The sequence below is a fragment of the Onychomys torridus genome, chromosome 3, assembly GCF_903995425.1.
Source record: "Onychomys torridus chromosome 3, mOncTor1.1, whole genome shotgun sequence".
Classification (NCBI taxonomy): domain Eukaryota; kingdom Metazoa; phylum Chordata; class Mammalia; order Rodentia; family Cricetidae; genus Onychomys; species Onychomys torridus.
This window is the reverse complement of record NC_050445.1, coordinates 76,831,496-76,842,783: the sequence shown is the minus strand read 5'-3', so window position 1 is coordinate 76,842,783 and position 11,288 is coordinate 76,831,496. Positions and strand designations below refer to the sequence as shown.

Here is an 11,288-nt window from a genome sequence, read left to right as displayed (position 1 = left end):
ATAGTTAGAGCAGACCACTCAGTTCCAATAGAGAAATTCAATAGCTCTAATTTAAAATTCTGTTTGCTACTATTTCTCAAATCTACAAAATAGAAAACATTCTATTAAATACAATTTTTTCTCTTGAAGTCTAGAATCATCACTCCAAAGCTCAAGTTATCACTTTCAATAATACCCCATGCCACTTAGAAATATTGTACATATTTATTTCATATATGCAATTTCCTATCAACAAAAGAGTGGACTATGTGTGCCTTGTGGTAGCCTAAGTGAAGGGCAGGTGGCCAAGTTTTATACCTTTTATCATTTTTGTACAGTTCCCATAGTACAGACATGGCATTGAATGCTTTTCAAAATCTAGCTAGGGGAGATGTTCTAGCACATTCTGTAATTTATTCTATTATTAAAAATTGGCCACTTGTAGCCCATCTCCAAGAAAGTTTAGCAACATGAATTCATATTGTGATAATTACCGAGATACATCACATTCTAGACAGAGAACACAAGAAACTTTACCCTCCTTGCCCCAAGGAAATAATACCTTAGCCAGATACAGGTGATAATACAGTAACATCTTTTGTGTGAAACTTGTTTTATAATGCTAGTTACATTTCTAGATAAGTTAGCATCTACTGGAGCTAGCCACACAGCACCTTTGATGTCTTGAACAGACTACAGCCACCACAAATGGAAGAAGAGAGGTTGCTCAGAAGAGCCCACAGTCTTTGAGATTCTCTTTTATTATTATGTCTGTCACTGCATCAAACACGAATTTGACGTTTTGGGTATCAGTAGCACAGGTCATGTGAGAGTAGATTTCCTTATCTTCTTTTTTTAAATTCAGATCTAGAAACTGGTTTTTGATGTAGTTTCCTGCATCTTCAAACGTATTTGGTCCTTAATGTACAAAGAAATGAAAGACATAAACATTAATCACATCATACAAATCATAGAACTATGAATAGCACCAGCAAGTTTTCAGATTTAGCAACTGTGCATTGCATGATGCTGTCTGATGTATGGAGTCTTAATGTACATCACCTCTTAACAGCAACTGTGCATTGCATGATGCTGTCTGATGTATGGGATCTTAATGTACATCACCTCTCGACCACAAAGTCAAGGTGCCAAAGGTCAGATTTCAGGGATGTCAGCTCTGCTGGGATTTCTGAGAGTTATATGTTGATTCATTTAGATGTGTATGTAAAAAAAAAAAATTAAAGAAGACCAGGCTGTGAATCTGCGAGGCAGGAAAATGATGGTCAGATATGGAAAGAGCAAAAGAGAGGAGGAGGAGAAATGATGTTTATAATTGAAGTTTTAAAAATTGTAATTGAAGTTTTAAAAATTTTAAAAGCTGATATAACAAGGTGAGTGAAACTAATACAAATAACTCTCTCTCTCTCTCTCTCTCTCTCTCTCTCTCTCTCTCTCTCTCTCTCTCTCTCTCTCTCTCTCTCTTTCACACACACACACACACACACACACACACACACACACACACACACAAATACTGCTCCTTATGTTTCTGTGGCTATGCATATGCTTTAGTACAAGCTAAAAGAGAAAATAAGTGAGACTATAGCAAATTAGTTTGCAGAAACAGGTAGTACTGAGCAAGGCCTTAAGAGAGATTTGAGAAGAGAGAGGAGAAAAAAGATGAAGGAAAGCCAACAAGTACAACTGATCATGGTCTGTAACATCCCTTTCACCAGTCCTTCCAGACAGAGTTGGGAAATAAAGTGAAATTTGGAAGATCTGGTCAAATGCAAATGAATGAGATTTTGTAGAGGCAGTGTACAAATCAAACAGAAAAGGTGGTAAGGAAGCTCACTGTCTTGACTGCAGAGCAAACAGAGGAGCTGAGCTGAGATGTGAAAGACTGTAGAGAGTGGCTCTTGACTCCACCATCCATGAGAAACTCTGATAGAATAACACCCATGTCAGATGGAGAAGGGGGTATAAAACAGTAAAGCTGACAAGCAACCATATCAACTGATTGGCTCCACACCAGAATATATGTGCTGAGGACATGGCCAAAGCGACCCTAAAGACTTTCTAATGGGATACAATTTTTGCTTTTGTACTTTATTCATGTGAGAAGCAAAATTCTAGGTGAAAATAAAATCTTCAAACAATATAACACAACTATGCTTGGAAGGTGGCTTGGGGCAAAATTCTTGCCTATCATGCATAGGCCAGGAGTTCAACACCCAGTTCTAGTGAATAAATGAACAAATAAATAAACAAAAAATACAATAACCTAAAATAAATAAAATGAAAATTAAAAACTTGGAAAGTAAATATTGACAGGAATACAAAAATCACAGGAACTGCAATCATTGCTAGTGGGGATGCAAAATGTTCCAGTTACTGGGGAAGGCTGAACACTGTATAATCCCACCAGTCTGAGACTCTGGAAAATATGAAACTAGAATAATATTTGAAACATCTGTGCTTACTAGAGTTTGGAGGGAGGGTGAGGATGTATATAGGTGAAACCTGGGTGATCATAGGACAATGGAACTATTCCATATGATATTACACTAATTCTCTAGTTTCTATCTGAATGTCCCCTGAAGGCCTATTTGTTACAGGTTTGGTCCCTAACGTGGTACCATTGGAGAAAGTAGAAACTCTTAAGAGGCAGAGCCTCATAGGTCTTTTTGGCTACTGAGGATGTGCCTTCAAAGGGGACTGTGAGGTGCCTATCTCTTTCACTCTTGTTTCCACTTGACAGGGAGCTAACATTATGCCACATTTCCTTGCCAGACTTAAAAATAAGTAGCAGGGCCAGCTGATCGTAGATTGGAACTTCATAAATTATGAGGTTTAAAAAACTGCTTTTTACTTTGTGAGATGATTTATCTTGGGTATTTGTTATCTTAACAGAAAACTAATTAACATGACACACATTTAGCAAAACACATAGAACGATCATACACAGAGAGCAAAGCCTAATTACACTGTGGATTTCAGTTAATTATGTTTCAACATCATTCTGTCAATCACAACAAGTGCACTACATTAATGTAAGATGTAACTAACAGGATACTATGGCAGAGGAAACTGAGGAAGTACATAAAATTTCTGCTCTCTCAAAGTATTTATTTCACTGTGAATAAAATCTGACCTAAGAAACTATTAATTATATATCCTTTAGCTATGTCTATATTAATCTATGTCATTAAATATGCATTCATGATTATATTATGTGATAGATGTAATAGATAGACATTATAATTGATGTTTGTGATTCTACAATGATACACACCAAGTAAAAATTAACTAGCGTAATTATCTACTTTGACAGACTGCCATGGTCTTAAATCTAATACCTAAAGGGTAAATTTGTATTTATATTTATGTTTAAATTATGACCTTTTCCATCTTAGATAATTTTATCAACAAGAGTATATCTAAGCACTTAAAAATTATGTCTCTAAAGGTAAATCAACCCTTTTGTGTGGCACAACCTTAGCAGTTACCAACTGATGGGATCATCCATCAAATGCAGGAACCCTGGGAGACCAGAGAAAGAGAAGTACCACTCTTGTCAAATTCATTCCTGCTGCTCATTGGCCACACTGTAGAAAGAGCCACAAAGTTCCAACATGACATTGCAAGCTCTGGCTAGGGTGGCGCTGCAGTGGCCTTGTTGTACTGAAGGTGATACAGCTTGCAGCGTCCTTGGATGTGCACACAGAGTGGCTACTCTCTCCTCTCTGACGTCTTCCAGTTTGCTCCACTTGGGGTTTGCTTTAATGTACACAATACAGCAAAGTTCCTCTTCATTTTCAGTGGGAGTCACAGCTGTGTTAGGATCCAAATAGGAATGCTGGAGAGGTGACATCTGCCACACAAGCACGAGGACCTGAGGTTGGATCCCCAGAACCCATGCTTAAATCAGGGTGTAGCACTGTGCTTCTGCAACCCCAAGCTTGGAGTGAGGAAGAGGGTGGGGACAAGTGGATTCATGAAGGCTATTGGTCAGCCAGTTTATTTGCATAGATGAATTACAAGTTCTGTGAGCGACCGTGTCTCAAAATAAATAAATAAATAAATAAATAAATGAATGAATGAATGAATGAATGAATAAAGGGTGGGGGCTGGGGCTATTGTTCAGAAGTTAAAAGCACTTACTGCTCTCACAAAGGACCTGGATCTGGTTCACAGAATCCACATGGTGGTTTACTATTCTTTGTAATTTCCAGTTTCCAGGTAGCCAGAGCCCTGTCCCAGTCTCCATTGTGTACACACAGGAAGTACACATAAACTCATTACTAAGCTCACACACATGCACAGTGAGAATTAATCATAAAGTTGAAGAGCGGGAGAAGACACTGAAGACATTAGATACCAGTCTTGAGATGACACAGGCATGCACCCAGTTTTCATGTACAACACACACACACACACACACACACACACACACACACACACACACACACACACGGTGGGGAGGGCATGACACATAGGAACATTGGTCTTACGCCAGCTTGCTATCTAGTGGAGGGAAACAAGGTTACCCGTGTACTCTGGAAAGCAGATGCTGAGGTGCACCTTGGTCACTTTTTCCTGGAAGAGATCTTTCTTGTTGAGAAACAGAACAATGGAGGTGGTCGCGAAATACTTGTGGTTGCAGATGCTGTTGAACAGGTGAAGACTTTCTTGCATTCTGTTCTATGATGTAAAGACAGAGAGTGTGTAACTCATCACCTGCACAGCCTGGGCCTGGACATCACAAAGGCCTAGAGAGCAGGCACATTTGTAAGGTTTGTGAGGACACTGGGTTGGGAACTGCGGCAGTACTACTGGACAGCACTGGTTGGTGTGCCTTGGGTGCTCTCCTTTCCTCCACTTTGGCCTCAGACTTACCACCTCTTCATCTTCTACAAGCACCATGTCATAGGCACTTAGTGCAGCGCAAAATATAATGCACGTCACTCCTTCAAAGCAGTGGATCCATTTCTTTCTCTCTGATCGCTGTCCACCTACATCAAACATTCTTTAAAAAAAATAAAATGAATAATTAATGTCCAAATTTTGTTGAATTGTTGATATTGACTGCATATTTCAACACACTAAAAATGCATTCTTTGATTTCTGTTGCATAATTTAGGTTGATTAAGAACTACGGAAAAAAGGGAAATTTCATGAGTGAAATCATTCTCACAGTAACTTTAGCATACGGAAAATTTAAAGCAGTTTAAAATATGAGTCTTAGAACATTTTGATAAAAGTTTATACATGTTTTTAAGAACAAGTAGACTAGAAGATCAGGTGTGTCATTCTGGTACTAGGATTCTTTCTGCTGTCTTCTTACATTTCTTTTTTATTCTAACAATTAGCTTGCATTCTGTGCTAACACTGATTTAAATCAGCTTATATGAAGATGAAAAGGTATGATCACTATTTTCAAAGAACTGGCTGGTTGGTACAGAGATATACATGCAAATGATCATAATATTATGTAATTAACTATTCAACTATTCAAAAAGTATGTCAGTACAGGGTGGGTTTAAGTCATTCTGAAGGATCATGGAAATCACTCACAGGAGGTGTTTGAACATGTGGACTCAGTTCTACTTTATTAAAGTACCAGAAATTACCATGAACAGAGAAAATGGGTAAGTAGCTAGCACTTACTCTTTCCCTTTTCTCAGATGCTGCCCATCTAAAATGCAGGCTCTAGTTCACCTCCTTCTGTACAACTCTGCTCTCATCAAGTCACCAACATTCAGGACTAGTGTGAAAGTACCCCAGCTCCTTGCCCTGTGGCTGCCCTCTAGCCTCCAAAGAGACTCTCCCAGCATTCACACCTTTGATTAAATGTTCTGACTGTTGAATGAATATGACAAATTCACTTTCTTTTTTTTCTTTTTCTTTTTCTTTTCTTTTCTTCTTTTTTTTTTGTTTGTTTTTTGAGACAGGGTTTCTCTGTGTAGCTTTGCGCCTTTCCTGGATCTCACTCTGTAGACCAGGCTGGCCTCGAACTCACAGAAATCCACCTGGCTCTGCCTCCCGAGTGCTGGGATTAAAGGCATGAGGCACCACCACCACCCGGCGACAAATTCACTTTCTTGTTTGCAACTTTTTCATGGATTCTATGTCCCTTAGAACACCACTTGATGACTCACAAGCTGTTGCGACTGTTCTCATCCTCACTGACCTTCCAAGGCTATTTTGTGTCATGCTCCTCTCAATACAGTAAAACCATGGTGTTCCCTTGGTTTAAATAATACAAATATATGGTGATATTTTATTTGTACTGAGATGTGATTTTATTTGTATGTTAATAAATAAAGTTGCCTGGAGGTCAGAGCTAATAGCAAGCCATAGCAAGAGCCAGGTGGTGGTGGTGCACACCTTTAATACTGATCATATGACAGACAGATCTCTTTGTGTTCAAGGACACAGCCAGCATGGCAGACACACGCCTTTAATCTCAATACCAACCATAGAAGACCTGGAGGTCTGTACAGACAGGCAGTGACGAGGATGTCATGTGGTTGCGTTTACAACCAATGAGAAGGCAGAACAGAAAGTCAATAAAAAGATACACAGGAAGTAGGTCTCTTGCAGAGGGGAAGGACGGCAGCGGCAGGAAGGGTAAGAAGGCGGTTTTAAGTCTCAGCTCTTACTCCTGCTCTGACCTCTTGGGCTTTTACTTCTGCATCTGGCTCTGTGTTTCTTATTTAATAGTAAGACTGTTCATCTACACAAATATGTGTTTCCGCTGGCTCAGGACTCTTTCACAAGCTCCCCTCCTATCCTGGAACATGCAGTTTTCTTTCCCTTTCAATTAGTTAATTATTCTTCACACAGAATTTCCTGCAGTCCAGGGTAGCCATGCACTCACTGAGTAGTTGAGACTGTCCTTCCTTCCTGCCCGCCTTCACTCTCCAGGTTGTGGGATCACAGGCATGTGGCACCATACTGGGCTCCTCCCTTTTATTACTACTCTCAAATTTCATGTTTTGTGCCAATGTCATCCACAGCGGAGGCTTTCTGAGAATTCCCTTAAGTTCTCGTTCCTCATTTCCACTTACTTTGTGTGGCATCAGTGCTACTTTATGGGATTCACGCCAAATAATAATAATAATAATATTGTCTGTTTAACATCTACTATTTAAGAGAACAGCAGCCGCGAAAGGTAGGGGCTCTATGTAAGCAACTGTTTCATTTACATTGCCCAGCACCTGGCCTGGCACATAGTACACCTGCAATAAATTTTGCAAAGTAATTGAACAGAGACCACGTTGACAAAATAAGTGGACAAGTTTCATGAAAAGCACATTTAAATTTTACAAGTATCTAGGTGTGAGATAATGGAGCATATCTGCAGAAAGTGACTTAAGTTTTTAAAATCAAGAAGGAAAAAAGTTGAGCTACATGACTTAATAACTACCGTTTCCTCACTTATTCGTTGTCCATTTAGCCAACGTTTATTGAATGTTTCTCATACCAGCCACTGAAGACTTAGCCTCCAGAGCTTCGAATCTGTTGTTGGTAGAGTGTAGCAAGTAGGGAAGGGCTGTACCTTGAAATCAGCAGTCAGTAATTACAGAAATGTCTAAAGAGCTTGGGAAATGAGGAGCTAAGTTTTACAGGTGTCTGGGGAAACATTTCAGGGTGAAAGCAGCAGAGGAAACAGCAAGAACAATGAATTGAAGGACTCCCAATGAGCTGCGTGTGGCTTGCTAGCAGGAGGAGCATGGGAATCTTAGGTTTTCTATTGTGGTCCCTGGGAGTGGGGGTGGAGGTTCAAGATCTTAAGGAATTGGTATGGAAGATTGGCATTGTTTGTTTGTTTTTACAGTACTAAGGCTGCTTTAAACTGAGGGCAGAAGATATATTTGATAATGTAGGAACTAAGTTATAAACTACAGGGATATCATCATATTTGAGACAGAAATGATAATTATTGAAAACATCCAGACTGTACAGGCTTTTAGGGTGATGATACTTAGTCTGATAAATATAATTCAAATGTTTTCATAATCAAAGTACAATGCTTTGGGTGTGGTAATGAAATCAAATCTGGAGGCAGAAAAAGAAGGATCAGAACAAATTCAAGACCACACAGTCCACATAGTAAGAGGGTGGCTAAAAGCAAAACAAAAATTACTTTTTACTTCCTATTTCCTCTGTAAACCTAGTAGATAAATGAAGCAAAGTGTACCCACTGATAAGAGGGGAAACTCCAAAAAGTCTAAGGTTTAACTCCAGAATGGGAAATACAAGTCACAAGATAAGAACACTAATAACATAGCTATCTTCTTTGGAGCAAAGAAAAGGAATTCCCCACGATTTCCAAACCAAACTCCAACTATGCTACACTCTTGGGCATGTGAAAGAATCATTGACTCCAAGACCTGGAAGGAGGAATCTGTAAGAAATGTACAGCTGTTTTATTATTTTTCAGATGTGTTCAATTAACTTACTCAAGGTTGTTAATCATTAAATGTTTGCTGAAGTCATGTGTTTTAGGCATTATGCTAGGCAATATAGAACTAATTCATATGATATTTCCCCTTATATATAAACCTATTTACTATACCCGAGGTTCCTAACTAGTCCTGGCACTTAGAGTTAGCTACCAAGTAGTCTCTATGGGGCTGGGATAGTATCTAGTTTGCTTGCTTTCTTCAGATCACACAGCAGTTTTTTAAGCTGATAAACAAGTCAATGGACAAAAACAAAGTTTTCTCTGAGATATTTCCCTGTTGAAATATCAACAGAAATAGTGTAGACCTTATAGAATCCAGGTGTTTCACATATTCTCCAATGCAGCTGTCCCTTGAGTCACACCCATAGATTTAAAGAGATAAGTACAGCTTTAGTTCTAGCTTCTTCTTGGGTTCTAATCCTCTCTCCAATGACTGCTTAATGGAAAACTAGGCCCTGGACAATGGAATCTCATGAATGGGTGACTTAGTTTTCAAGAAGAATACATTGGTTCCTTTTCACACTAGGAATGGCGTGGGACTCAGGATGTGATGTTAAATTCTGTCTATTAGCAGGACTTGGATTTGCTGGAGCACTTGGTTTTGTCTCTTTTAATAAGTTTTTGTAATCTGCAGTCAACTGCCGTTTATTCTGAATTGCTCTTTCTTTTTTAACTCCCATCATATTTTTAATCAAATTGTCTTCTAATCTTCAAATTCTGAGAAAGACCTTCTTATCTAACTGCAGTTATTTTGTTTTGGTTTTGGTTTTGGTTTTTCGAGACAGGGTTTCTCTGTGTAGTTCTGCGCCTTTCCTGGAACTCACTCGGTAGCCCAGGCTGGCCTTGAACTCACAGAGATCCACCTGGCTTTGCCTCCCAAGTGCTGGGATTAAAGGCGTATGCCACCACTGCCTGGCCTAACTGCAGTTTTTAAGAACTGCTCGGTGGTATTACAGGTGACCCAGTATTTTACCTTAGAAATAATGTTATGATTTCCTGGGAATTAGCTTCATTTTATGTTTGGCACAGGTTCTACTACTAAGTAAAATGATAATAAGGATGATCAAGATATGAGAGTTCTAAAGGGAATTTTATGGAGTTTATAAATTCACCAGAACAAGGACAAAGCCTCTGAACTCACTTGCATACTTATTTCCTATGTATACTTTTCTTCACATTCATAAGCACAATGATGTCAAATGGCTCTACTCCAACTTGAGTCATATGAAGAGTCTGTGGTGATTTTCAAAATGAAAGCAAACCATTCCCCTCACTGGCTAAGTCATTCCCTTCTCTGGGGATCTGACAACCTTGTAGTAGACTAGTAATCCCCCAGCAGGTATGAGAGGGAGTTCTTCTTTTCAGGTAAATAAAAACAGTGAAGATACATAAGAGTGGTGAGATTACCTTATCATTGTATAAATGTTGTATTTGAATTGTGTGTTCTCCCTGAGAAACAAAGTAGTAGCCATAGTTGTCTTTGCTCATGATAACACCTCTTTGTATCTGAAGGAAAAATAATATTCTGCCCACTAAAACTGAGTCTTTGAAGAGTTGAGCTACGATTTTAAAAAATTCTTATATTTTTAACCAAACTCATAGTTAGTAAAATGTGGAATTTAAAGAACGTGCTCTCAACTCTGTTCTCTCAGCATTAATCAGCTTCCCATGAACATGTTTAACAAGCTCAGCTTGCTTTCAAGAAAGAGAGGACAGTTATTATGTAGTCTTTGTTCCTAGTGACACAGTGTTCTGAAAGTCCATCTTCGAGTGAATGTTTATGATCTTCCCATTAATGACTCTCATGAGTCACAGCACTGTTTTCTGTACAGAACAACACAGAAGCTTGGGGCCAGAGTGCTCTGCACATTTATCTAAGCCATCTGCTGTTATTGAACTGAAATGTTGAGAGTTGTTTTTATGTTGATTCTCCTGGACATCATAGTAGTTTTATGGAAAGTTGAGTCTTGTTTCACAATTATTATAATGATTTATTTCTCATATAGACAAAATTTTTGGGGGGTTTTTCAAGGCAGGGTTTCTCCATATAGTTTTGGTACCTGTCCTGGATCACTCTCTGTAGACCAGGCTGGCCTTGAACTCACAGAGATTTTTCTGTCTCTGCCTCCTGAGTGCTGGGATTAAAGGCTTGTCTCACTGCCACCCAGCATTATATATTTAATTTTAGCTTCCTATAAAAATTCAAATTGAGGTCTATTTTAAAGAAATATAAATTAATGTAATATCTTCAAATGAGCTGAAGACTAGAAAAAGGAAATTTTACTTATATATTTGAGTATATATATAAACAACCAAAAACATTGTGATAATTCTTTGGAGAAAATTAAAATAAGAAAATCATCAATATTCACTACCTGGGTGGTTTAATCTGATCAGATCAAACTGGCAAGTTAATGAGAGAATGTTCATGCATGGGTATCCTTAGTCCCCTGAATGAGAGCTTTAAGAGTGTTGTATGGAACTTGCAGTCCCAATTTTGGATGTTGGGGAGGGGAATATTTGTTTAATTTTTTAGGAGGGTCATAAATTTTTCAAATGTCTGATGGTAAAATTAGGATTCTTAATGTTAAAAGAAAGATTTTAAATTATTGACTAGGATATAAATAAAAATTAACAAGCCAGGATTTTAAATGATAGTCAAATATTGATTATGTGATAAATTGTGCATGATATTAGCATAGGGCAAGCCACCAGAGATATATGACTGGGTTAAACAGCTGACTGAACAGCTGAGTTTTAAGGTTCTACTTAATCATTTTGGAAGACTGTTGAATTTTATGGGTTTATGTCAAATAGTTGACTAAATATTTGACCA

The 11,288-nt window shown here is 38.4% G+C and overlaps 1 protein-coding gene across 1 annotated transcript in view; it reads right to left on the bottom strand.

The window, feature by feature from the left end:
- Window positions 1-680: 680 nt before the first annotated feature.
- Window positions 681-11,288, bottom strand: part of Gnat3 (G protein subunit alpha transducin 3) — a 42,381-nt gene continuing 31,773 nt past the window's right edge. Inside the window, exons 6-8 of the mRNA XM_036182233.1 lie at window positions 4,879-5,008; window positions 4,530-4,683; window positions 681-897 (exon numbers count right to left, since the gene is read on the bottom strand). Of these exons, the coding sequence (XP_036038126.1) occupies window positions 707-897; window positions 4,530-4,683; window positions 4,879-5,008 (475 nt within the window). The 3' untranslated portion in view covers window positions 681-706. The remainder of the gene's footprint in view (window positions 898-4,529; window positions 4,684-4,878; window positions 5,009-11,288) is intronic.